A 26,155-nucleotide genomic window follows, 5' to 3' on the forward strand; every position below is an offset into this window, starting at 1 on the left:
GTTTAGTGAACAATCATTGTATTCTTGATCCAAGAAACAAAACTAGGAATTCGGACAAAAACAGTCTTTGATGGCTGGGTACAGTCTAGTCCCCAAGAGGTGACTCCATATTGGACAAATCTGTCCTTATCTTGGCAGATCAGAGGTCCTCCAACTTCAGCCTAGGAGGAGAATAGAGAATAAAGTTACTCCTCTAGACACTGCACATGCCAACAACAAAATACTGGCAGGTACAATATTGTGGTAACTCTGAAGGCCTCAAAATATGTCTCAGGCAAGAGCTGTAGAGTGTTTTATTAGACCTGCTAGAGTGAAAAAAAAAAAAGGGTAAGAAAAAAATCAAAGGCAAATTATACACACAAAAAAGGAAGTTTCTTAGTTTCCACATCCTCTGACCCACTTGATCTTGGACAAAATAATTTTAATTGTTTTAACACTGTTCCTTAAAAACCAAGCATGGCAGGATATGAGTACCTATGCCAAATAATTAGTGAGTGTGCCAATGAATCCATTGTCCACACTCAAAAATATCATTTGCACTGGCAGTCTTCAATGTCTGCATACAAAGACCAGCATCTGCTTTCTGACTTTTGTCACCAAGTGCTAGCTACTAGCATCTTACTGAAAAGCTCTCAGCGGGATCGCCTCCTTTAAGAAAAGCACATTTTAAAAGCCTTTTTTATATACTTCTGAAAATCAGAACATTGGAAGCACTTCAAGCTTTATTTAATCAAGGGATTAAATAAGATGTGATACAACTCCAGGCTTCACCAGAAACAGTCACTATGTTCCCCTCTCTCTTTAGGAATGAAGGGAAGTTCATGTAGTATGTTACAGGCTGTATTTCAGGTGAGATGTGTTATTCACAACTAGGTGACTATGAGTATAATATGTCAGCATGCAGGAAGGTGAAATCACCCTATGCAACTTCCCTGCACTTCTGCTGAATGAAGGAAAAAGTGCAATGTATACCTCAGTGCTTATGCTGAAGTAGCTTCTGAGCCTTGAAAGTACAAATTGTCATCTGGCCTGCTTACACTCTAAAACAGATTATTCTTACCTTGCAGTTACCTATGCTTCCAAAAGTAAATCCACCACAAAATTCATGGTTTTTCACACTTCCATTCAGAAATTCAGGGCGATTACACATTCTGTTTTCAAGCACAGGGAACTCCACATCTTTTAATTTGTTGTCTGTATCAATATAATTAAGAAAATATAACAGTTATAAATGGTAACCTGGACATTGTGGTCCAATCAAGCCTCAGTACCAAAGGGACTGTGACCCCCTACCCAACTCAACTTATAGTCTCAGAGCTCCTTGAAGAACTGTATTAAATCTTTTACATTTTTTCGTACTTGGATCTTACCTACTCTCAACAAGCAAAGTTTGTTTTTCTTTGCAAAATGTCACAAAACAAATAAAACCAGATGCTTAGGATTCTGAGTCACTGTGTTGGTTTGTAGGCTTTCACCATAGTGCAGTAGCAACGACTTGTTTCAGGGGGGAGAATGTTACCCTGGATTTACTGTACAGTAGTTTGAACTCTTTAAGGCCTAAAGAGTTTTACAAACAGGGAGGATTTTACTGAAGCCAAGACCGAATTTCCTCAAAACACAGATTATTTAGATGTGGGGCTCTGGCTTTACTCCCCCTCCCCTGCTGATTTCATTACTTAGTTGTATGATGTGGCAAGACTCTTGCACACTGCCTAAACACGACAATGGTCTGTTGATTTTTCCGTCCTAAAGCACTTCCAGAAGAAATCTAGCCTGTAACATTTTTGTCGTGCCTCTGGTCACTAGAACACAGGACTAACCTGCCACCATGTGGTGAGCTGAACTAAAAAAAAAAAAAAAGAAAAAAAAGAAGAAATAAACAAGGCAAGAAAGGGGCGAAAAGGTGACAGGAAAGCCAGTAAATGCTGGAGAAAAGTGTTTCTTGATAACACTAATAGTAGTGTGATAATTCTCAGACATTATTTTCACAGAGTTAATTTTGTACCTAGATGACACAGCAAGAGTAAAAATGTACTGCAATCAATGTAGAAGTATTTTATGCTGAAATCCAAAAGATTTCATTTTTATGGGTTTGGGGTTTTTTTGTTTATTTGTTTGGGGGGGTTTTGGTGGTTTTTTTGTTTGTTGTTGTTTTGTTTTGTTTTGTTTTGTTAAATCTGTGAATGCACACACAAAGAAGAATCCAGAAATATTAGTAGGGTGCTGTCTGCCAAATGGGATGCAAAAAACATCTCTTGCATGCAGCTCAGCAAGGCCAAAAGCATGTACATGGGAGCTGGGACTGAATGAAGGCAGCTGCTAGTATTCCTGCTGGCAGCCACAGGGGTGAGGAATTGCCTCCTGCTTCAGCAAAGGCAGGTCTGAATATTCTCAGCCCTCAGCTTAGGTGGAGTGAGAGCTGGGCAGCAGGAGACCATATGGTTATTTTTTAACACTAGGCTGTGAACAAAATTCAGGTAGTTAAAACGAGGTCTTAAGTCTGGTGCTTGGCCATGAATGCTATCAGTCTAGAGTGAGCATAGCTTTCTGTAGAAATCTATGCAGACTATAATGTTTAGACTACAGGAAGGTAAGTGCAATCTTCATTCATTTAAAAAAAATTATATTGGAAGATCTAAATTAAAGGCAAGGGCAACATTTGAGTCTTTATTTGTGATAATACAGTGTACACTTAAGCTGAAGAAAGCTTAAAATAGAGAGAGATAGAAGGTGGTAAAATCTTCAGCCTGAATCTCCTCTCTCTTTTCTCCTGTTTAACGAATTCAGTTTATGTGAGAAATGAGGTGGGAAAAGTCAAGCACTGAGAGAAAGACATAAAAAGAATAATGTTGCCTGGTGACCTCCAACTTAATTAATTCCTATGTAAAACATGGGGTTTTTGGGTCCTATGAGTGCACATATATTGTGACAGGATTTTAAAACCTTCCCAGGTTTCCAACAACACCAAATATGCTTTACCTCTTGCTTTTCCCCAGGCAGCTAGGAAACATACTTCATTTCTTTCTACCATCAGACTGGTTTCAGGCAAACAAACCGGTTTTACACGGTCAGTAATTGTTACGGGGCTGGAAAACAAAGAATAATTAAAAGATCCTTAGAAAAATTATCATCAGCTTTTTTCAGTTTTCATGCCCAGAAGGCTGCATAGAAATGGCCTGGGGAAGGGTGAAGAAGCTGATGGTATCTTAAAACTGTATAGATAGTTTTAAGATGGTGTCTAGTCACTTACTCAAAACAACAGTTCCTCACAGCAGCTGAAAGTCTCTGGCATGTATTTACGGGCACAGTGACAGTGAAAATGTGTTTGCAGCATAGTGTTAGAGCAACGATCTCTGGTTACCCCTGTGGTATGTATAGGAACATGCACAGTCCCAAGTGCAGCCCCTAGCAAACCCTGCAGGTGGTGTAAGCCTGACTTATATCAGACTGTCCCTGCCTCAGAGGTCATGGATATTTTCAGGGACCTCACTGAAGGAGGAAAGGATGGATGGACGAATGAGTGAATAAGCAGATGCATCTGAAGTTGTGGAAAATTCCTTTCTTCTCTGGTTACATGAGTGATTTAGCTGTGGGTGACATTATGCATTATCTCACACATTACTAAGTCTAGCACCTCAATGAAGTAGGTGTTAGACTCATCACAACATGTGGAGGCTTAAGCACTGGAACAAAGCTCAATATGGAGTGGATAGGGCTGGTGAAGCAGAGCTGCAGAAGATGAAAATGTTGCATAAGGAGGCTTTTGCTTTTGCTCTGTACTGTCTGATTCGTTATTGACTGTCAGATGCAGATGTGAAGAGATGAGGTGGCTTCTGGAAGGTGCCCTAGGAGTCAGACAAGTGCAAACAGTTTTGGTACACTGAAAGTGTGTCTGAACAAGCTGTTAAATGAGATCTAGCACTACCAGGAATCTACCCTGTGAAGGTTAGTTCTGATTGTGCAAGGGTAAAAGTATCTCAGTGAACTCGATGTTCAGCCAGGGTAAAATGAACCTTTATAATCTCCTTTCAGGCTCAGAATGATTTTCAGAGTATGTGATCTGATAGCCAGTGAGATCTTCAGTGTCCAGTTAAAGGCAAGTAAAAAACCCTCTTTGTCCAGGGTAGGTCACGAGCCCCAAGAAAATGTAAGAGAATCATAGACCAAGGGATCTGACTCTGATCCATTTTAAAACAAAGACCTCTCCAATACAAAAATCTAAATGAAATATGAATGCAGTAGTCCTCGAGGGTAGGATATGATAACCAGCTCCTATGCTGAGGGTAAAGTTGTGCCAATGCCATCATTACAATTTTGAACTCTACCCTCCATCCCTCTCATGTGCAAAATGGTGATCTCAAACCTCCACTCTCCCATGTTCCATGAAATTAATCCTGTGTGATTTCTTTTTCTTCTAAGAATGGAAATGACTTCTGCAGCTTCCAAAACTAGTTCATAAACTTTCAATAAAATGTATTTGTATTGAAAGAATCCTGAAAACTAGTAGACAAGAGTGAGAAAGCTTGGACTGGTGGGGGCGTTTATTGGTTTCCAGGTTTGTCTAGGTCTCTAGTGATATTCTTCTAGGACCTTTGTCTCTAAGGTTGTATTTAGCACATCAAGTCTAATTCCACTGGTAGTATGTCCTTCACAACATCTCTGGCTCCTGTTTGGCCCACTGGTGTGACTAGTCAGGCAAAGATTTTTGAGCTACAGCAGTAGAGCATTGCAGCTTCTGATTGCCCAACATCAAGTTGTTAACTTTGTTTCTACCTCTGCTTCAATTTTGCATCAAGGAATTTCTACATCCATCCTGAAATTAAAAGCTTAGACTGAAATGGTACCTGCTCAACTTCAGTAAAGCAATGTCTGCTCCACTTGGTTCCTTTAGTACTTTTTGAACAGTTTGGATTTGCAGGGATGGCTCTACTGCATTCAGATTCTGTATCCCAAGAAACACCCTATAGGAAGAAGGCTCTGTTGATCTGGAAGAAATGACAATACCAAGGTTATACATCCATATATTTAATCAGGAATGTTACTTTTTAAAATTTGGTGATTTCCCTTGAGAACTGCACTTAAGATGATAGTCAGTCTGCTCCCTCTGACCCTCATTTATTCTGGGGGAGATAGAAAATGCAACTTTATTAACAGTTTGATTTTTATGATTGTGAAAAATCCCATGTGTTGTAAATAATGGGGCACCTTCTTGCAGTGTTCACAACTCCTAAAGCCCTAAGCATCAGCTTCTAGCCACAGCAATTAGGTGCAATTACCACCAGCACATAATTTGTACCCTTTTTGCCGTGATTTGTGGTGGATGGCAGAAATAAACCATTGTTGTGCTGTTTGACTGAGACAGGAGCAGAAGACAAAAATCAACTTGACAGCAAGAAAAACAGGAAATAAGGAATAAAGAAAGTGCCTTACTGGTTACATCTTGTCCCTCTACCTATTTTCTCATAGCATTTTAGGGAATGCTTACCACTCGTTCTAGCAGATACTCACTCTTGCAAGCACTGAGCTGCAGTAAGAACCCACTGTGGATTTATCAGAGTGCCAGCACAATGGTGCACATTGGTACTAGAACACAGAAGACAATCACATTCCTTTAAGACTGCATAGTCAATTCCCCATCATCTATGCTATACACAATGGGAAATATTAACAAACTAGCGATGTGCCTCTTTTACCAGTTAGAGTTTATCTTTCATCCATGAAAAGAGAAATAAATGCAGATTTTCAAGTAATAAGCTTTGTTTGCTCCAGAATATGAGAGATGTGAACATAAAAATTGACACCCAGGTGAAATTTTTGGAACAGTGCACACTTACTTCTAGGACTTTAGCAAAAAATCATTGCATTTCCTAACAATTTCACTTGTGATGTAATGAATTTCTCCTGATAAGCAATTAATAAAAGGATATATCCTTCTGATTTGTGGGGTTGCTTCGGACTAGTTCTTTAAATAAACCTTACTGTGGATTTTTAACTTTTCTTGGGATAATTATTGTTATTATGGTGACTGTCAACAACCCTATAGAAATTTTCGTTATCCTTTCTGTAAGTGTTTCATCTCCTGTATATCCACTCTCCCAGACATTGTGGAAATGCTTTGCAGAATAAGGTTTTTTTATATTGAGAGATGATGGTCTTCCTGTGACTTCTAACACAACTAGGGTGGTTTATATTTACATCAATCTAGATTTGAACCAGATTAGATACTGGGTGAAAAGGGATGATTAAAATCTATTCATAAATATTGCAGGTTATTTCCTATGCTCCTGGGCTTAAATCCACTACTGCTGAAGGCAATTAATTCTCACTTTCCTCAGTGAGAATTATTCCTTCCCCATTTCAGTAAATAAAGATGTATTCAATGTCTGCAGGTCAATTTTTCCCTTTAAAGATTCAGAAGTGTTACATTTGGGATTAATTTAAACCAGTAAGTAGCAATCTGTGGACATTATGATTAAAACCAAAAGAAGTTTTCTATATAAATGCTAAGGCATTTTATCACAAAATCACAGAATGTCAGGGGTTGGAAGGGACCTCGAAAGATCATCCAGTCCAACCCCCCTGCCAGAGCAGGATCACCTATACCAGGTCACACAGGAATGCATCCAGGCAGGCTTTGAATATCCCCAGAGAGGGAAACTCCACAAACCCCCTGGGCAGCCTGTTCCAGTGTTTCATAGTGAAAAAATTTTATCTCATGTTTACATGGAACTTCCTATGCCTCAATTGCCACCCATTGCCCTTGTCCTGTCATTGGGCACCACGGAGAAGAGCCTGGCTCCATCCTCTGGGCACTCACCCTTTACATATTTATAAACATTAATGAGGTCACCTCTCGGCCTCTTCTTCTCCAAGCTAAAGAGACCCAGCTCCCTCAGTCTCTCCTCATAAGGGAAATATTCCCCTCCCTTAATCATTTTCATGGCTCTGTGCTGGACTCTCTCAGGCAGTTCCCTGTCCTTCTCAAACTGAGGGGCCCAGAACTGGACAAAATATTCCAGATGTGGCCTCACCAGGGCAGAGTTGAGTGGGAGGAGAACCTCCCTCGACCTACTAACCACATCCCTTCTAATACACCCCAGAATGGCATTGGCCTTCTTGGCCACAAGACCACATTGTTCTATTTATATATAAAACAAGACCAGGCCTCAGAAACATATGCATTATTTGTTGTCAGTCTCTATCTAAGACCTGTTTCTTGTGAAACGCTTGTGCTCATGAATGGTGACAGAGTCTAAATAGCCGTACCTCATCCTGAGACTCACTTGCCAAGGCCAAGACCCTGGAGGTGCGTCACACATGCTATATTGTTCACAGGTTCGCTCACTCCTCATTGGGACTTTTCCACAGTCATGCTCAGAAGAAGCTACAGAATAAAAAAAGCTACAATGGAGAATTTTAAAGTTTTGTAATGCCATCCACAGTGTCTTCCTTTAGGCTTTCACTATAAGTTCTTCAGAAGAAACTAAGGGTAAAGAAACAACCAGAATGTTTATACTCTATTATATTATTCTTACCTTGGACATTTAAACCTGGGATTATATATCTCATTTGACATGATTAAATATTAATTTACCTGCAAGAAATTATTAACTATGTCAAGTATTTCGATGTAGTCAAATAACATAAGTAAAATCACAAAAAGCCCTACCCCCAAAAGAAAATCTGTAGGTCTGTAGGGAAGCTGAAGGGAAGAAAGAGCTAAAGAAAGTGCACATACTTAGTGTCTAGACAATAACAATTTCTAATTTTTTTAAACATTACAGTCTACACTTTGGCCGAGTTAAAAACAATTCCTAGATTATAAACAAAATTTGATCTCTATTCCTTTGTCATAATATGTTTGAATTTTGCTCTTATATTGTTCACTCTGCTTTCTTGTTTATCCAAATTTCTCTAAAATTTTTCAAATGGATTGATCTTGGACCCTTAGTAATGACCCAAGTAACTCTTTCCAGGGTTGTATATGGTGCTATGAATGTTCCATTTGTTACTTCCAGTAGGAAACCAATAACAAACTGTTCGAAGTCAAGAGAGTGTAAAGTTCCCTTACACTTTAATTTTAAAATATATCATTTAAAATCTGTTACGAAAAGAGATCAGATCTTAAAGTGAAAATCCACCATGGCAGTTCCAGGGAGCAGGTTTTCACATCTGTGTTATGTGCTGGCCATGAGGGTGATCAGAGGACTGGAGGACCTCTCCTATGTGGCCAGACTGGAGAAGAGAAGGCTCTGAGGAGACCTTATGGTGGCCTTCCAGTATCTGAAGGGTGCCTACAAGAAAGCTGGGGAGGGACTTTTTAGGATGTCAGGTGATGATAGGACTAGTGGGAATGGAAAAAAAATAGAAATGGATAGATTCAGATTGGATGTTAGGAAGAAGTTTTTGACCATGAGTTTGGTGAGACACTGGAACAGGTTGCCCAGGGAGGTGGTAGAAGCCCCATCCCTGGAGTTTTTTAAGGCCAGGCTGGATGTGGCTCTGGGCAACCTGATCTAGTGTGAAGTGTCCCTGCCCATGGCAGGAGGGTTTGAACTAGATGATCCTTGAGGTCCCTTCAAATCCTAACAATTCTGTGATTCTATGATTCCTTATTCTTTTTGCCTGTGCAGCTCTTATGTTTGGATGACAAAATTAATGTGCACAATCATAACTCATTCCTGCTTGGAGGAACACATTAGATAGCCAGTATGAAGACTATATCACACGCTCCTGAAAGAGTGACCGCTCTCTGCACTGTTTGGCATTGCTACAATGTCCAGCAGAGAAGGAACTTGGCCTCTAGAAGTTACTGTACTAAAAAAAATACATAAGATGAAGAAGAAATAGACATTCCATATCCCTGACAGAGATATTAAAAAAAAAAAACAAACCAAAACAAAACACCAAAAACCCCCACAAAACTATCAAAATGCAGGCAAGGAAAGGAAAAGCAAAGCAAACAAGATGATTGCCAGGTGTATCAAGCAGCACTCCCAGTATGCTACAGCTATTATTGATACCCACTGCCAAAGCACCAAAAAAGGTAAAATCTTTTTCACTGCTGAGTCTTTCAGCAAACACTATACCTGTGCAGTGTATTGCTTACTATCAGCAAAAAGAAAAACTAATTCAGGAAATCTGTATAAAATATCCAGGACCAAATTCACTTCCTACTCCAAAAGAATGGCAAAATATCTTAAGGACAGATTATTTTAACACCCTGATTAGAATAAAAATTGTCAGCAGAGAATGAAAAGGGTTTCAAATTCAAATCTAAAGTGAATGCCTACTGCAGCTTTTTATGTATGGAATGAAAACATTTTGTAACAAACAAAGGAAACGGTAGAAAGGGAGGACAGAAAAGTCTTTAAGGATAATTACGGCAGCGTGGGATTTCACAATACTCCCATTTTTTCTCTGGGTCTGTTGTGAAGCACCAAACACCATGTATATCTCCATCAGGATTCCTGCAATACTGTAATAATTAAAAAACAGAGAATGAAGACCCCAAATGTTAGCCACAGAACAAAGAAGTCTACAGGTGCATTTTTTAAAAAGAGTATTAATCTTGAATCAATTCTCTCCAACTACTTTTCCACTGTTACATGCTTTCTGTTTCTTCTGATTAAAAAATTCTTTCTTTCCTGTGTCTCAAAAACATTACAGGAATCTAGAAAAATATTATAAAATTGCCATCATTGGTTCATCCACCAAGAGTCACTGTAACTTTAGTACTTTTAAGGCCTCATGAGAAGTGAAGTTTGCTATAGTATGTCTGAGTGCACTAAATGCACTAAAACATTTATTGTATATCTAATCCTTATTCAGTGAGAGCAAGTTAGATTAACTCCAAGAATGTGCCAGAAGTTTGCTTAGTTTGTGACAAACAGAAAAGACATCGCTTCGTGATTTCCAGAAATCAGGGAAGCACTGTATGATTTCTTTTGCACTGCTTGTCTGTCAGCATCAACCCCATCATTTATCTTTGCACTTGAAGTACCAACATCCTAAAGTAATGTAAAATGCCTCCTCCCATCTCTAACTCTGGTTGGAGCCACTAGGCTATCAACATGATGATTGCTTAACATATAAGTACTGAAGCATTTACTGAGGACTCATGGAGAAAGAAGACAACATTCAGTGACACCAGTGGCACTAGCAGGTGTTTACATTTTTATCCAGGCCTGCTCTTGGGTGAGTTACAGGAGTGAAATATTTGTGGCTATGAGGTTTCTGCGAACTCCACTCTTGACAAGTCCTGCCCCTTCCAGTTTTTGCTACTGTGCCACGATAGTCTTTACCATTACCGTTAATACAGTCTGTGAAAAAAGAAGAAAAGGAAATTATTGTTAGCTGATGAATCTGTGGTGGTGGTAAGCAGAAACAGGCCCAGTTAAGAACCTTTAGGACTTGCACTCTCTAGTGTCTAGCTTTTAGTGTCTAGTGACACTGAAGTGTAGGCACTCTCTAGTATCTACAGCAGAAAGACAAAAATGTGATCTTTTAGGTTGTCAGGATGGATATCTTTTTGGATGCACTGGGTAACTGAATTGGAAAATGATCAAGGAACTTCAGGCTACATATTTTCTGCAACACATTGCAAATATCTGAAAAGACTCCAATATTCTTGCTAAGTTGATATCAGCAAACACCTTCAATGAGAGACGCATATTTCACAGTTGAGACCCTATTAGAATAAAACAGGAATTTTTGCTTCCAGTGACACTGCTTCAGGTACTTTATTTTGCTGCACGAGTTCATTTAGCACACAGGTCCATTTAGCAATGTATGTTTTATCCACCCCTGCCACCTACCTTGCAAAGCAAATAACCCATGGAAAGCTCTACCACACATTCAACAAAATGTCACCACTTTTACCACCCTGGATTATTAATTAAGGAAGAAATGAAGTAGGATAGAGGAAATATTTGTTTCTTTTTGTGCACATTTTGCAAAACATTGTTGCCTATGAATAATAAAACAAGCTAAGGTCAACCTACTGAAAACATAAAGCACTGCATAAGCAAAATTCCTGTAACAACAACATTCACTCTGATCATATTTCAACAGCACATAGCTACAGAAACACTAGACATTTTGTCTCCTTTCCTCTTGTTCCCTTAAACGAAAAAACTGTCCTACAAAATGTACTGTAAAATGATACAGATCACAGGATATGAATTGACTAAAGAATACTTGCTGCAAAATGCAACAGTACAAATCTGACAGCTGGAGGAGGGATGTGACTGTTACGTTGCAGCCCTACTCAAGACAAATTACTATTCCTTTACTGACAGACTGTACAGCAGGTTACATTTATAGCCAGCTGTTACCAGATGTAGTGAGTGTATTCAGGTCAACGTTTTGCGGAGTTGTTGCAAGGGGGTCATTTGGTACGGGTTCTTGTCTATGATCATCACACCTCCTGAGATTGCAGTACTCCCATGTCACGCTGGGGTCAGTGGTGAAACACCACGGGCTGTTACGACCATCTGGGTTTCTACAATAGTTGTCCCTCAAATCCCTGCAAAAATAAGTACAACAGTCACATTGCATAAGACTGAAAGCAATAATAGGAGTATCTTTACAAAAAGATGTGGATCTGCACTATGTATGGCTAAATATATTGATGAGTTTATTACTTACTGCCAGATATCCTGTTACCAACAAACACATTTATGGCTGTGATATAAGTGGAGAGTTATATTTCACATGTACATCAGCGGAATGAATATATTTATGCATAAGGTAATATAATTCAACTACTGGCTTAAATTCTGGTTCTAATATATCAGTGTGCTGAATAACTAAATAAATGCCCAATATGTCAATAATTTAATTTCTAAATATATCTGTACAAGCATACACAATTCTGTGAATGTGTGAATTAGTAATAAATAGGCGGGAAGGTCCATACTCTTGGTGGGCCATTATGCTTTCCCCAGATTTTTATTTTAAATGTTGAAGTGCTCTTTCTCACATTCAGAAGAATGGCAAATAAATACTTATGAAATGTTCCTTCTCACCCCTCAAATACCCTACTTTTGAATTAATTTGGAGCACTTCCACGCCTGTGCTTACTGGGGGGCAGGGGAAGGTAAAATTTCTGCCTTCAATAATTTCTGGAGTTGCAGTGTTTTCCCATCTGGAATCACAGTACAGTCACACAGTTTAAAAATGGATGGCTTTTTTTTTTTCCCCTGAATATGCCAAAACACATGAATCACAACATTTTTACATCTCACTTTCCATTTTTTTAAATATTTGTGAAAATCAGCATCCCCTTTGAGGATATTCCAGTTTCAATAAATCAGTATTTTTAATGACAAAATATGAGAGATTTTTTTTTAATATATTTTGAGTGACAACACAAAAAATAGAAAAGTAACAACCTTCCTGCTTATGCCTGTAATCCATCTTACAGGCAATTATCATCTTGTTACTTTTCTACTCTTATTAAAATCTGGTGCATTAGTAATTAAGACCAGCTCTCTAAAACATCACTGGTCCAGTTTTATTAGTATGATTAACACAAAACAAGGAGGACAATTCAGTGTGTGCAATTTGGAATGCCAAATTCCAACTACAAAGAACACTGAAATGGCACCATAAATCACAGTATCACTGCACGTTTGGAAGCATAAAGTTGTGTTCTTGGCAGATGGAATAAGTAGAAAGGCCAGCACAAAGGTCTCAAATTCATAAACAAAATGCCTATTTGAGCAGATGTCAAGATTCTGAATGCAAGTCTCCCAATGTTACAGAAGCTCAGATTTAAGAGTAGAAGGACACAGCTATATTTTACTCAGAATTTAATTAATGAGAAACCACAGGTTTTTAACAGAAAATGTTTCCTCAAAGATAATACAATCAGCAACTGTCAATGTCAGATAAATCAAGAAGAGGTGAGATAAACATACGCATTTGGGAACCTGTCTGGGGTTTTTTCATGCCTGTGTGGGAATATGGAGTTCCAGGCCTGGCATTTTTTCCCTGATGCAGTGATGGAAGTTGTGCCTCGATAACTTTGGCCTTTGCCCCAGTAGCATTCCTCAAGCAGGGGAACGTGCATAGGCACATCTGCAGTGAACAACAAAAGTAAGTCCTTTAAATCACAATGTTATGCTCTTACTGACTAGCACAAGAAAAAATTAAATACATAGGGTGATAAAAACAAGTTATTCATTTATGTAGAGAGTGTACAGTGAGAGCATCGTGGCCAGTGTGAAAAGAAAGGCATTTCCAAAGATATTTAGAAAACTTTCACAGATTACCCTCCTATGTCAGACGTCATTCAGTGGAAGGCTCACTGCACAGTTTCATCTTGCTATATGTGAACACATCTGAATTAAAGATCAAAAAGTTCACTTGAAAAAAACCTCAAGGATTAGATGCCAATAATTTTGCCACTGACATATTTCTAAAATGGACATTTTGTTAAACTTTAACTTCTATTTTATCCTTATGATTGAACTAAGACCTTCTCTTTTTTGTGTGTGCTTAAAATGAATGAATGTTTCAGATGAGAGGTTTTTTGGATTTTTTTTCACTTTGGAAGGTCTTGTCCTCTCTTCTGTAACTGTTTCCAAAAATAGCACTTCCTTATTTAGCACTTTTCCATCTCTTTAAGACCAATTTTCATTTTTCAATTCACTTTCTAAAAATGTCCCAATTTGGGGGGAAAAAATATAAAAGAATAAAGCTGTTTCATTCTTTAATTCTTCTGTAGGGTCAGCTGGTGATTTACATCCTTCACTGCGCTTCCTTAACCATTGGAAGTCCAATGCTTGCCAATGTTTGGCAGGTTTTGCAAAATGCCAAGCAGAAAAGCTAATGTAGCAACAGTGATAAAGTGACTTTCAAGGATTTAACACATTTACAATGAGAAACAATAAATCTATCACTGTTTTAAAGTCCCTGTCTCAGGTATGCTCCAATACTCATACCAGCAATCCCTTGTTCTGTCCCATCGCAGTGGGGAATTGCACAATATTCCCATCGAACACTGCTGTTGATGGTGTAGCACCAAGGCCTCTTTTCTCCATCAGGGTTTCTACAGTAGTTTTCCTCTAAGCCCCTGAAACAGAAACACCATCTTTAAACTACTCATAGAAATCAAGAGTATTGACAATTAGTGCATGCAGAACTCAACTGAATGGCTACACTTATCATGTTTTGACATTGGCTCATGCACCTGTATTTCAAGACTAAGCAGCTGCCTTTGAATTTACAATTTAAATGCTGATGATACATGAAGAACCTTTGCTCCTCTTGCTTCTGCATCTGTATTGATAAGGAATAACTATGTTGTTTGGCATTTGTTAAATGCCTTAGGCTTAACATACTTGCATGGATATTTGTCAGGAATCCAACCATGTCTGTGTGGAAACTGTGTGTCCCAGTGCTGGCAGGCATTTCCTGATTTGGTGACAGCTATTCTGCCTCGATAGTCTTCTCCTTTCCCTGAAAGACACTGGGATCCCAGGCCAGAGACTGGTGGGTGCGTAGCTGTAGCAGGATTTTAAAAAAGAAAAAGAAAAAATGCTGCTAAACTAGTGCTTTCAAATATATTTTAAATACCTTTGTTTTCTGTAATGTCAAATGTGCTTTTTAGCTTTTTACTTTTCTTTTCTTCTTCTTCTTTTTTTTTTTTTTTTTTTCAGCAGAGATGACATTGGTTGATAGCCATTGCTGCCAGACAGAGGTCCTGTGTCTGCCCTTTCATAGCAGTCAGTAAATAACCTAGCTGGGTCAAGCTGTATTTTGTGCCTGCAGTCCTCTGAAAGCAAAGCTGAAAAGGCAGTAAGTAGTCTTGTACAGTCTTGTAAAAACAAGTGGGATGAAGGGAGCGCATTAATATAATGGTTAGGGTGGAAAGACAGAAAGGATAAGGACAGAGGCCAAGAATAAATTGTGAAAGAAATCAAAACAGATTCAGAGCTGAGTCTCTGCAGTCAGTGAGCTGGGGAAGTGGGGAAGGAGTAAAAGAAAGTGAATTGGTCTGGCATGTGCGGAACAGCAAAGAAAGGAAGGATAATGATCAGAGACATGGAACCTGTGGAAGACAGAAAATGAATCTATGGTGCATACCTATCGTACATACTTTGTATATGAAATTTTCTAAAGAGACAAATATGACTCTAAAACATTGGTCTGTTCCTTAAACTTCCATTAAGTTTTAAGCACAAAATGGAGACACCAAGGTAAATTTCACAGCGTACTTTATCACACAAAAGTCTCTAAATAGTCATCCCTCCATCTGCAAATGAGCATGCTGAGGCAAACTACTTCTTGCAAACACATGTTGCTGCTTAGAGCTCTGGAAAATGAAGATCTGTATGAAAGCAGGCTCCAGAGACAGAAAAACACGAAACATTCTCACAAAGTGCAGTGCAGTTCTACAAACAGCAATGCTAATCTCATTATCCAGTACTTTGAAAGTGTCCAGATTTAGTGTTCTTAATGGGTTAAGCTAGCTCACTGATAATTCAGATTTTTCTCCCAAGGCTTGAACTTTTTCTCATTATTCATTCCTTTCTAAGAAAAATGCAGAGCTGGCTGTGCTGGCCAGACTCAGGTAAAATATCACAGTATGGCCACATGATGACTTACATGTTTTCCATGACTTAGCAGGTCACCTGATTTAACCTGAATGCCCTGCCTCGCAAGTAAATGGAAAAGTAATGTGGTTGAAGACTGTCTTTGACGTTATTGCATTTTATGACACCTGCACCCTCATTAAGCTTATGTGACTTTATGGAACAGAAATTCAGTGATTCTGCTTAATGAGGATTTCCTCAGGTTACTCAGATCTGTGATTTCTTCTCTTTCACCTCACTGCATTATTTTAATAAAAGTCTCTAGCGATCTCAGGAAATCAGACTCACTGCAACGAGGAATGTTGCAATATTCCCAGCGTTTATTTGGGCTGGCAGTGAAACACCAGGGCCGAAGTTCACCATCAGGATTGCGGCAGTAATTCATCCTCAGATCCTTCCCAGGAAAGCTGCATATGGAAAATGAAAGAGAAGCTTGTGAGTCAGCTATGGCCAGCTGCAGCAATTAGACTGCCTGAAGGGAAGGTTTCCCAAGCACTGTGCACATGAATTCAGTGCTGAGCATAACTCACTGTTTCAGGGTAAATCCATGCGCATGAGGCTCTTGGGCATCCCAGCGCTGGCAACCCAGTCCGGACTCCGTTCTGGAAACTTCTCCATGGTAGTCTTCACCATTACACTGCATGCACTCCGCTGTAGGGCCTAGGCAGAACAAAACCATCAAGGTTTGCACCAGCCTGTGAATTTTGTTTCTGATCTAATGGATTACATTGAAAGGAAAAGACAGTTTTTCTCCAGATAGTGATGAAAGGAATCCAGAAGACCATGCACAACAGCTTAGCCAAATAAATAAAGCTTTATGTACAGTGTCATTTAGAGGGAAGACTTTATCACATATCTGTATGTACTGATAGCAATGTGAGTTTTGTATGTAAGAGAGTACTTGAATCATCTTTACTCTTGTTAAAATGAAATAAATTGCCAGGGTAAGAGTAAGACAATAACAGAAAATTATTAAAAGATTTCCTCCATATTTACAAAATTACTTTGATAACTGGAACCAATTAAGAAAAGAATCTTCGTGTTGGGAACTTCCTAAGCTTCAGTTTGATCTAAATTCACATTTGAAACAATCTGCAATATTAAAGCAAGAGTAAATAGCAGGAATAACATTACCTACTTGAATACCCCTTCTCTGAAAAATACATTATACCTTCTCCAGTGTTTGTGACTTGGGCCTCACACTCTGGGATGTTACAGTAATCAAATCTGGTAGCAGGATCTGTTGTATAACACCAGGGGCCATTTTCATCCGCATCAGGATTTCTGCAGTAGTTTTCCTCCAGCCCTGCATTGGGGTATTTTTCAGGTGTATAACTGTAACAATATTAAAATTCTTTTTTATTTAGTCAAGAGGAAAGGAAATGTCCAACTTGCTGATCTAACTGTGGGCTCTATTAATGCACAGTGAAAGAAATAGATGCCCCATTGTAACCCATAAATGAAATCTGATAAAAGACTCTATAACTACCATTCTCAGTATCTTTCTGCCTGTGTTCCAGTTGCCGTTGACAGTCTCAAATACTTGTCTTTAATACTTGCATCCAGCTGATCTAGTCAGTTCCCTGTGACCGGTGGCTCTGTCATGTTTTTTTCTAAATGGAACTGCTTTAAAAGTAGAGTGTTCACCAAATAAATCTGGATCCTAATTTCCTGAGTTTTTGAAGCAAGTGACCCCAGGCTTCTTCTTATAGCAAACCTCCCAAAGAAGACCAAATCGCTTTTAAACAAAAATCTAAACACATGCATACAAGTTTATTTAGAATAGCAACAAATATTTTTTTAAGCAGATAAAACTCCAATATAGAACAGGGAAATTAGGACCTCTACTTCCATGCTTGTTTCAGTGATCTCAGTGGCAGATAGCCCTGAGAAAACTCTACCTGTGCAGATAGCTTGGGCGCCTAGATTCTTTGCTGGATGTTTGTTCTGGACTGGATGGCAGGCAGGGGCCTTAGAGCTGGATGGATACCACTGTTGGGTTTTTTTTTGTTTGCTTGTTTGTTTGTTGTTTGTTTTTTTTTTTCTCCCCACATCTCATAAAGAGGAAAGAAATTATGGCCCAACTGTTACCAACAGAAAAATTTTCCTAATGTGCTGATAGAAGAGGAATTTCATCTTAAGACGTTCAGTATTTAGAGACAACTTCCCCAGCAGACAACCTTCTTTACCCAGATCATTGCAGTTCTCTGCCAGTACAGTCAAAAGTAGCAAGATAGATGTCTCAAAGTCACTTGACAATTGGCTTTGACAATGTGCATTATAAAGTTATTCATACACATGAGCCTGGAAGGGATTCAGAACAACATGAAGACAAAAGATGAAAATAAGGCCATACTTTGGGTTGTGGGGTGTTTTTTCAGCCCAGTTCTGGCACGGAATACCCCTCCAAGTTTTGGCTTCTGTTCCTCTGTAGTCCTTCCCAATCCCTCTTTTGCATTGTAGAAGGTAAACTGAAATGGAATTGGCTTTGTTAATTCAGTGGTGTTACAATATTGCATCTTTTTAAAATGAGAATCTGCAGGTATAATTGAAGTTCATCAGTTCATGAGGAATTACGTTTTACTCATAGTTTGAACTTCTTGTGCATGCAATAAGGCATTTTTAAGCAAATTAGATGCCAACTACTAGGCAAATACAGAGGAAAATTCCCAAAGCATTTCTATAAAGATAATAAAGAATAGTTAAGAATACAGATAAAACAAGTTGCAATTTTTTTGACATGTATAAAATTCATATTTATATTATCCTACTACTGAGATTAAAAGGAATGTTTTCACCAGCCACTGGTTGAAATAAAATGCTTGTGAAACTTTCATAAGCACAGCCACAGTATGGGTGTCATACAACTATCCCTTCAAGCCAGAAAATCTTCAGTTGCCAAAATGCATTTGTCAAACAAGCCTCTTAGCTTGAGGCTTCCAGGTACTTTCCAGTGGGATTCAAATGCAGAAAGAACGCAAAGCATGTTGATGATGCTTTTATTAACAAGGGACACTGAGAAATGTCCAGCTATTTCAGGAAGTGACCCTGATTTACCCTTCCATCAATTTGCTTGCACATGAAGGATTGCCCTAAATCTCAAAATATACCGTGGAAATTTTAGAACAAGAACAGGAGACCAATCTGATAGGAAAAGCTGAGTCTTGTTAGGACAACTTGCAATAGTTACTGCCATCATGGTGTGTGACAGGGACTACAAATATCTGTGCTGCATGCCCTACCAAAAAGGAGCTGCTGCCTGGTTGTCAGGGTACTACTGGAGTGCCCAAAAGTCTTGCCTTGGCTTTGTATAGATGGGTCAGGAATGAAGACAAGCAAGTAATTTACTAATTCAAATGGTACATGGAGGCCTCCACGGATTTCAGCCTTTGACCCTTCTTAAACAACATTTTTAGTAACATCACTTCATTCCATTTGGTGCCTGAAGTCTCTTTCAGTTTTCTGTCTGGTACAGGATTTTGTTATGCTGGCATGTAATTCTTGATATTCTGTGTTTTCCAAAACCCAGATGGGATTAAAAACCAAACTACATGTCAAGATAAAAGTAAGGTTTGACTGGGGAAACTGCAGTGACTAAGTGTTCAAGGTTTTCTTATTCACAGAATCACAGAATTGTTAGGGTTAGAAGGGACCCCAAGGATCATCTAGTTCCAACCTCCCTGCCATGGGCAGGGACACTTTCCACTAGATCAGGTTACCCAGAGACACATCCAGCCTGGCCTTAAAAATTGCCAAGGATGGGGTTTCCACCACCTCCCTGGGCAACAAATTCCAGTGTCTCACCACCCTCATCGGGAAGAACTTCTTCCTAACTAATCTAATCTAAATCTACCCTCCTCTAGCTCAGATCTATTCCCCCTAGTCCTATCACTACCTGGTGCCCTAAAAAGTCCCTCCCCAGCTTTCCTGTAGGCCCCCTTCAGATACTGGAAGGCCACAATAAAGTCACCTCGGAGCCTTCTCTTCTCCAGACTGAACAGCCCCAACTCTTTCAGTCTGTCCTCATAGGAGAGGTGCTCCAGCCCTCTGATCATCCTGGTGGCCCTTCTCTGGACATGTTCCAGCATGTCCATATCCCTCTTGTAATAGGGGCTCCAGAACTGGACACAGTACTCCAGGTGAAGTCACATGAAAAAGCACAAGAGGTTAAGCATCCCAGATGCACATTGAGCTAGGAAAAATGCTGTGGTTCTTAAACTCTGTGAGGCCATTTAGAACCTAAGGAAAATACACTTTTGGAGGTATGAGTGGGAAGAAATCTAACTCAACAAAATGTAGTGAGCACAGGCCACAGAGGACAGGTATCCGTGGATTTCCCCTACTGTTAACAAGGAGGATGTAATCAAAAGAGGATTCCTCATACAGAGTTTTGTCATAAGGAAAGTATAACTATAACTGTCAGATATATGTTCATAGAGTTGTCTTCTGAACTATGGACAATTCAGAGTATGGTCTGCGTATAGATCCTAAAGTGTCTGTGGTAGGGTAAGATGTAAGTACGTAACATTGGGTGGCCCAGCACAGTCAGACAAACTCTTATAGTCACAGAGAAATTAACCTTTTGGCTTTAAAGCAGGCATTTTGTACGGATATTTTGAATACACTCCCAAAGAATATAAGCTCTAGCAAGGACTGATGCCAGAGCAGACCTTACAAACTCCAAGATCTGAGTCAGGCATAGGTGAGATCAAATGGTCCCCATGAATCCAAGAGAGTGTCAGTTGTGAAACATCCTGAAGATAGTTTTCTCCAAGCAGAACAAATTCTATCATATCTGAGCAGAAAATATTTTTACTCTACCTATAGCATGGTGATGAGGCATCACAGTGGGGACAGAAAACATTTCTGAGTCTTAAGGAAACTAAACATCTTTATTTGCAAGTTCAAGTTCAGGCTGTGTGATGGTGGCTGTGGTAATTAGGTTGCTTCTAGGAAGGTGAGTCTGACTTTTACATTGCACTTTAACAGACTTCTGAGAAATATGTCTGGTTTAAGGTTACCAGTGATAGCTGTGATTTTCAGAAGGAACAAGACACTCTTGTATTTCTGCTAGTGTCAAGTAGAAGGTGACTCCACATTCCTTGTTTGAAAAAAAACAGGCACTGTGAAACTATCCCCCAAAAAGTCAAAGGAACCAATTCTCTGAATATTAGGGCTAAAAGCACTTGCTGTTGAAGCAGACTTTCACAGAGAGATAAACGTAAAAAGGCAGAGGTAATGTGCTGTAAAGTGGCAGCATAGGAGCTGAACGGCATAGACAAGGGAGGAAGTGTGTGTCCCACGTGTCAAAAGTGAGTCACCTGGAGTGCAGAAACTGCCAAGAGATGGAGAGAGACAGTTTCCAAGTTGCTGTGGGGTGTAAAATACTGGATGACGAGAAAATAACACCTGATAGGTCATTAGATGAAAATGCAGTCTATAAGGCAGACGCCTTTCCCCCCTGCTATTATCTAGCTGCCACAAGCCTCAGGTATATCGTAGAATCAGAACGCGTAGGGCTGGAAGGGACCTTTAAAGGATATCTAGTTGAAGACCCCTGCAGCAAACAGGGATGGAGCTCCATCAAGCCTGACCTTGAATATCTCTAGTGATGGGGCTTCCACCACCTCCCTGGGCAACCTGTGCCAGGGTGCCACTACCCTCATAGTAGAGATCTGCAGATAACATCTGCTCTGACAGCTCACAGAGTGATGGCAGTGAAGGCAAGAGAGGAGGATGCCTGTTGTGCCTAAGCTGGGTGCTTGGAGTCCCTGTGGAATGACATCAGGTAACTGTGACTCTGTGCCAGGCCTGACACTCAGACGAGTGCCTCCCTTTGTGGAGGAACCCCTGCCATGCCAGGTATCTACAGGCTTATGAGCTGGTCCCTCTCTGTGAGGAACCAGATACAGTGTCTCGCCCTGCAGTGAACTTGTGGGGTGACATTTCCTTCAGTCCTGTTCATGGCCTTCAAGGCTTTGTTAATATGCCCAAGATAAACATAAACTTCAAGTTCAGGAAAACTGGTGAGAAAAATCCACTTGTCATCAGCATACAGAAGACATCAAGGAACAAATATTGCACCACAAGAACAAAATGTCACTGGCTGATAATCAGCTAAATGTTGAGCTAGTACCTACTGAACATACCTGTTACAAACTGAACTGCACCAGCTGCCATGAACCTGGCAACCGCTTTTCCACTCTAGTAGTAGAATAACTAGGATGTAATTGTTTAAATGTTAACATTCTAGGGTTTTGTTGTTTGGGACAAAACTCCATTATGAAATAATTATGATTATTTCACCAGAACTTTGTCAGTTTATATTAGGTGGGAATTTGGACATGAGCTTCTTTTTCTTTAAAAAATGGATATGGTAAAGGAGACCTGCACCATGATTAGTCATGCAAGTTTCACTTTTCTGTGTATCTTTCAAATGCTTTCAATTGTAAAGAGATTGAAAATAATTGTCTTTTCAAATTAACTCAAATGTTCTTACAAGAAAGGTTCACTCTTCAGCTTACATGTCAGTTAGTAATCAGAACTTTCTTATTTCCAGAAGAGTCATTGAAGTTAATGTTTGCGACTGTATTGTCTATGTTCCCACAAAACTTGGTGAGTTAGTTTAGGCAAAAACATTTTTTCCAGATATGTAGCATTTATTAAAAATTTGGAAAAGCATTAATTCATTCCAAGAATTATCCTAAATTAAAGCTACTTATCTAAGCCCGGCATGCATCAAGAATTAAGAAGCAACAAAACAGGCTATAAAAGGGGAGCATTTAATTATAATTATTTTAAAAAACCACAATTATAAGTAAATACAATATTTCAGTCAATTATTGACAGGATTATTACACAGAAAATTAGAGAAGTGGGTACATAGAAATAACAAATCCTACAGTCTTGAAAAATTTATGTGGCCAAGGACTCCATAGACTCCATGAAACAGAAGACTGAAAATACTTGAAGGGCAGGGAAGTGCATGGTTTTTGCTTTGGAGCATGTTTATTCTGCCTAGTTACAATAATACATGGTTAGAGGAGTTAAATGTAAGGAGCCTTGATGCTGTGAGATTCTTTGGCACTTTCGACCCAGTTTATCATAGGTGCCGGCCCACCTCACTAAAGCTGTCACCACCTGCAACAGTTTGTTCCAGCAGTGTGGGAGAGAATGCAAGGATGTAGTTAAATGGGATTAACATGTAAATGTGCAGCATTTTGCTGTATACATACTTTTCTTCTCATAAAGAACTGCATCCATGCTGTTGAATGTCACTGTCATTTTGGCATTTTCAGCTAGTGTCAAACACTCTAGCTTTTTCCTGGTGAATAGGAAGGCCCTGTTGAGAAGGAAGCAATATTGGCATAAGAAGCAATATTTTTAATTCAACCCAAATCATTCAACTTGTAATTATTTTTCTATAAATTATTCATTTACTGCCACTAGCTTGTGTCCATTGATACCTTTTGGATACTGTACTGAATAAGAGACTTAATGTTTTTTACTGCTCTAAAGTGGCTGAACTTTTCAGGGTGTGTGACTATGTGAATAAGTTACTGCTGGGAAACTAGTTACTGCATTGGCAAAACATTATCAACAGCATCCTAGCTGCTCATATTAGCATCCTTCCTTAGAATGATTAAGAAACGTATCACCCTTACTTTGTGAAGCGAGGCAGCATCCTGCTAAAGAGGTGCAAGCATTTCTCCACTTAACATTAGAAAAGAGCAGGAACCTGAGCATTTGCTACAGAATAAAGTAAAACTTTGTAAATCCACCCTTTACTTGATCTCACAGTAATTTATGGGTTGAGATAAACCACAAGCTGTAGGCACAGGCATGGGAGACACTGCCATAAGCAGCACTGCAGCGGGATGAGGATTTTGGTTCCAAAAGCAACAGGAGGAAGATATACTTGATAAGCAGATACCCACAATGACATAGTGTTAAGATCAGTAGAAATTACCTGCAATTAAAATGTCTTTCTGCTTCACATTTCTCTGCACATTCTCTTTCATTATTTGCCTCGTAAAACTGTTTATTTCGAGTAAGTATCCAAACACCATCTGTTCTTAAATAGTCATCCAGTATATCTCCATTCACTACTTGGGAGCAAAATAAAGCAGACATTAAAAAAATAAAATGCTGCAGTTAAGAAGATCTGTTACTTTGAGTATCATTTCTAATGCATTTGACAGGTGAAAGCACAATTTATTTTGTGTAATTCTGGGTAAAAGATTGTAAACTGTGACATATTTTCTGTCTGCTGACAGAATCACAGCTATGTGACTGTAATACATCACAGGAAAAAACAGCAAAACAAAAATTTATTTCCATGTCCGGCACCAGGTTACAAGATTACAGAAGGTATATGGTTCAATTATTTCATTTTCCAAGACAGATTATTACTGATAGATACAGGAAATTCATAACCTTGTACAGCATTCTCACAAATAATACTGTGATTTTTTTTTTTTAATGGAAACTTTCATATTAGGCTCAATTCCCTCCAACATCACTCTGGTGTTATTAATTCCCATCATCTATCACCTACCTCTGTATGACACTCATTCATATATAATGAAAGCAACAGAATTCATGGCCTGAGAGAAATCTTCTATGACTGTTTGCAGACTATGCTTAGTGCTGTAAAACCTGCATGTTTTAAGAAATTCCTGATATTGAGGACTATGTGGAGCACCAAGAGCCTACCAATTTCCTCTAATGGACTCAGTGAACAACTGTTCTCCTGACCTTTTTTTCCTAAGGTAACTGAAGCCGATTGCAGGGAACCAGAAGAGGGAAAGATTCCTTTCCAAACTTTATTGGATCATCTTAAACCTGCATGCTTGTACAAAGAGCTCTGTTTTGAATATCATTCCTTTTCAGTGACCACAATAGTTATTTGATTCAATAGTTTTAAGAATAAACACATGAAGTTTTGGATGACATGCATAAGATAAAAGGCAACACAGGTCAGCAGAAGCTTTAGACAACAGAAAAGAAATCCAATGTTATTTGCCTGAAAAACATTGCAAAGTGTAAGCTTAAAAAATAATATCACAGATGGAAAAATGCAGAAGGGAACATGTTATTCTGGCTAAAGTTCAAGTCTTTTTAAACCCTGACGTGACACCAAGTAACTGAACAGAATATTCAAATACATTTGAGCAAACCAATTACTTCTTTTACCTATGTATCTTTACAAACTAGACCAGTACTAATCCAGAAGACATCAATAAGAGTTTTAAGGTATTTTTGTGGACCATCACTTTGGAGCTAGTGCTAACAATGAATAAATAAATAAATACAAGTTTATGACCTGGCTTTTATAATCCAGCATAATCATACAATGATATGTCCCTGTTTTTCCATGATACTAACTGTCTGAGCTATCATAAAATCATACAAAGTGTACTGATCCGGTTTTAGCAGTGCTTTTTAAAAGTCATTTAAGGGCCATACAATGATATGCAATGTTAAGTACTAGAGAACATGATATCTGATTTTAAGATCCGATTGAACACGTCCAATATTTACTTACAGTATTTGTAGATTAGCTCGAAATCCACCTTTAGTGGATACACCTTTAGTGTAACACCTATCTACTTTTGAAGTTGTAAAAACAAATTCTAGACATATTCTTGGAAAAGTCGATCTAGGTTACCTGAAGATAAAATTTCTACCTATCGCCCCCAGGAAAACAAGGGAGAACATTTTCTTGTAACTGTTCAACAGCAGAAAATGTGACATTGTTGGAATATAAAGGATTTTTTAAAAGTTTTAAATATTTAATTTTAAAACTTTAAAACTCCTGTTGTAAAGGATGAGAATCAGAATCACTGTGCTTAGCAATACTTGGCACCAAAAGCAGTCTTAGCATTTGATTCAAAGACTGCTGAAACCAGAGACAGACATTTCCCTGATGGCAACAGGTTTCCTACCAGGCTTTGGGGCTGCTTTCCAAGGGTACCACCGTTTCTGACTATGAGTCATGTTTGCAGGGAGCCATTGGTTCACCACTCAGATAGCAAGGCTGAGTGCTCTTGTAATGTCTCTAATGAACACAACACTGAAGAAACCACAGCTCTCACTTCGTTTAACAACAACTCTCACTAGCCAGCAAGGCCCAAATCCATCATTGTCCAGCTAAGTGCTAACACAGGAATGCAGGAACTTACCTTCACCAAATAGAATTTGCAACTGTTTGGCCCCCATCTCACCTAGGCAAGCAAAAGGCAAAGGGCTCTTACCTGAGCTGAGCAAGAAAAGAAAGAGAAAAGCAGCTTTTCTGGGCCCCATTTTGGCCCAGCTGGAGGGTGCTGGAAGTTGTGTGTGTCAGTGCACAAAGTTTTATTGACACACATTGGAGTGAAGCAGCATCAAACAAACAGGGAAGGTAGATTAAGTTAATCATTCTCCAATGCTTTGACCCTCTTTGCCATGGTGTGGCCATTCAAACAACCTTGAATTGGATGGATTACCAAATCAGACTCAATCATTTGTACTGGAATATAGGAAATGTGAAGGCACTCTCTTGTTTCATGGTA

The 26,155-nt window shown here is 39.0% G+C and overlaps 1 protein-coding gene across 1 annotated transcript; it reads right to left on the reverse strand.

The window, feature by feature from the left end:
* Positions 1–2: 2 nt before the first annotated feature.
* Positions 3–25,907, reverse strand: LOC128975759 (plasminogen-like). The gene is made up of 19 exons (XM_054392787.1): positions 25,859–25,907; positions 23,572–23,707; positions 22,838–22,944; positions 17,959–18,073; positions 16,774–16,937; positions 16,133–16,262; positions 15,891–16,009; positions 14,349–14,511; positions 13,950–14,080; positions 12,924–13,083; positions 11,337–11,527; positions 10,174–10,322; positions 9,385–9,478; positions 7,267–7,384; positions 5,509–5,583; positions 4,845–4,985; positions 2,976–3,086; positions 1,061–1,202; positions 3–161 (listed from the first exon to the last, which is right to left on the reverse strand). The coding sequence occupies exons 1-19, from the start codon at positions 25,905–25,907 to the stop codon at positions 3–5; spliced, it is 2,454 nt and encodes an 817-aa protein (XP_054248762.1).
* Between the last annotated feature and the right edge of the window lie 248 nt (positions 25,908–26,155).

The sequence above is a fragment of the Indicator indicator genome, chromosome 2 (genome assembly GCF_027791375.1).
Source record: "Indicator indicator isolate 239-I01 chromosome 2, UM_Iind_1.1, whole genome shotgun sequence".
In the NCBI taxonomy this organism is placed as follows: Eukaryota; Metazoa; Chordata; class Aves; order Piciformes; family Indicatoridae; genus Indicator; species Indicator indicator.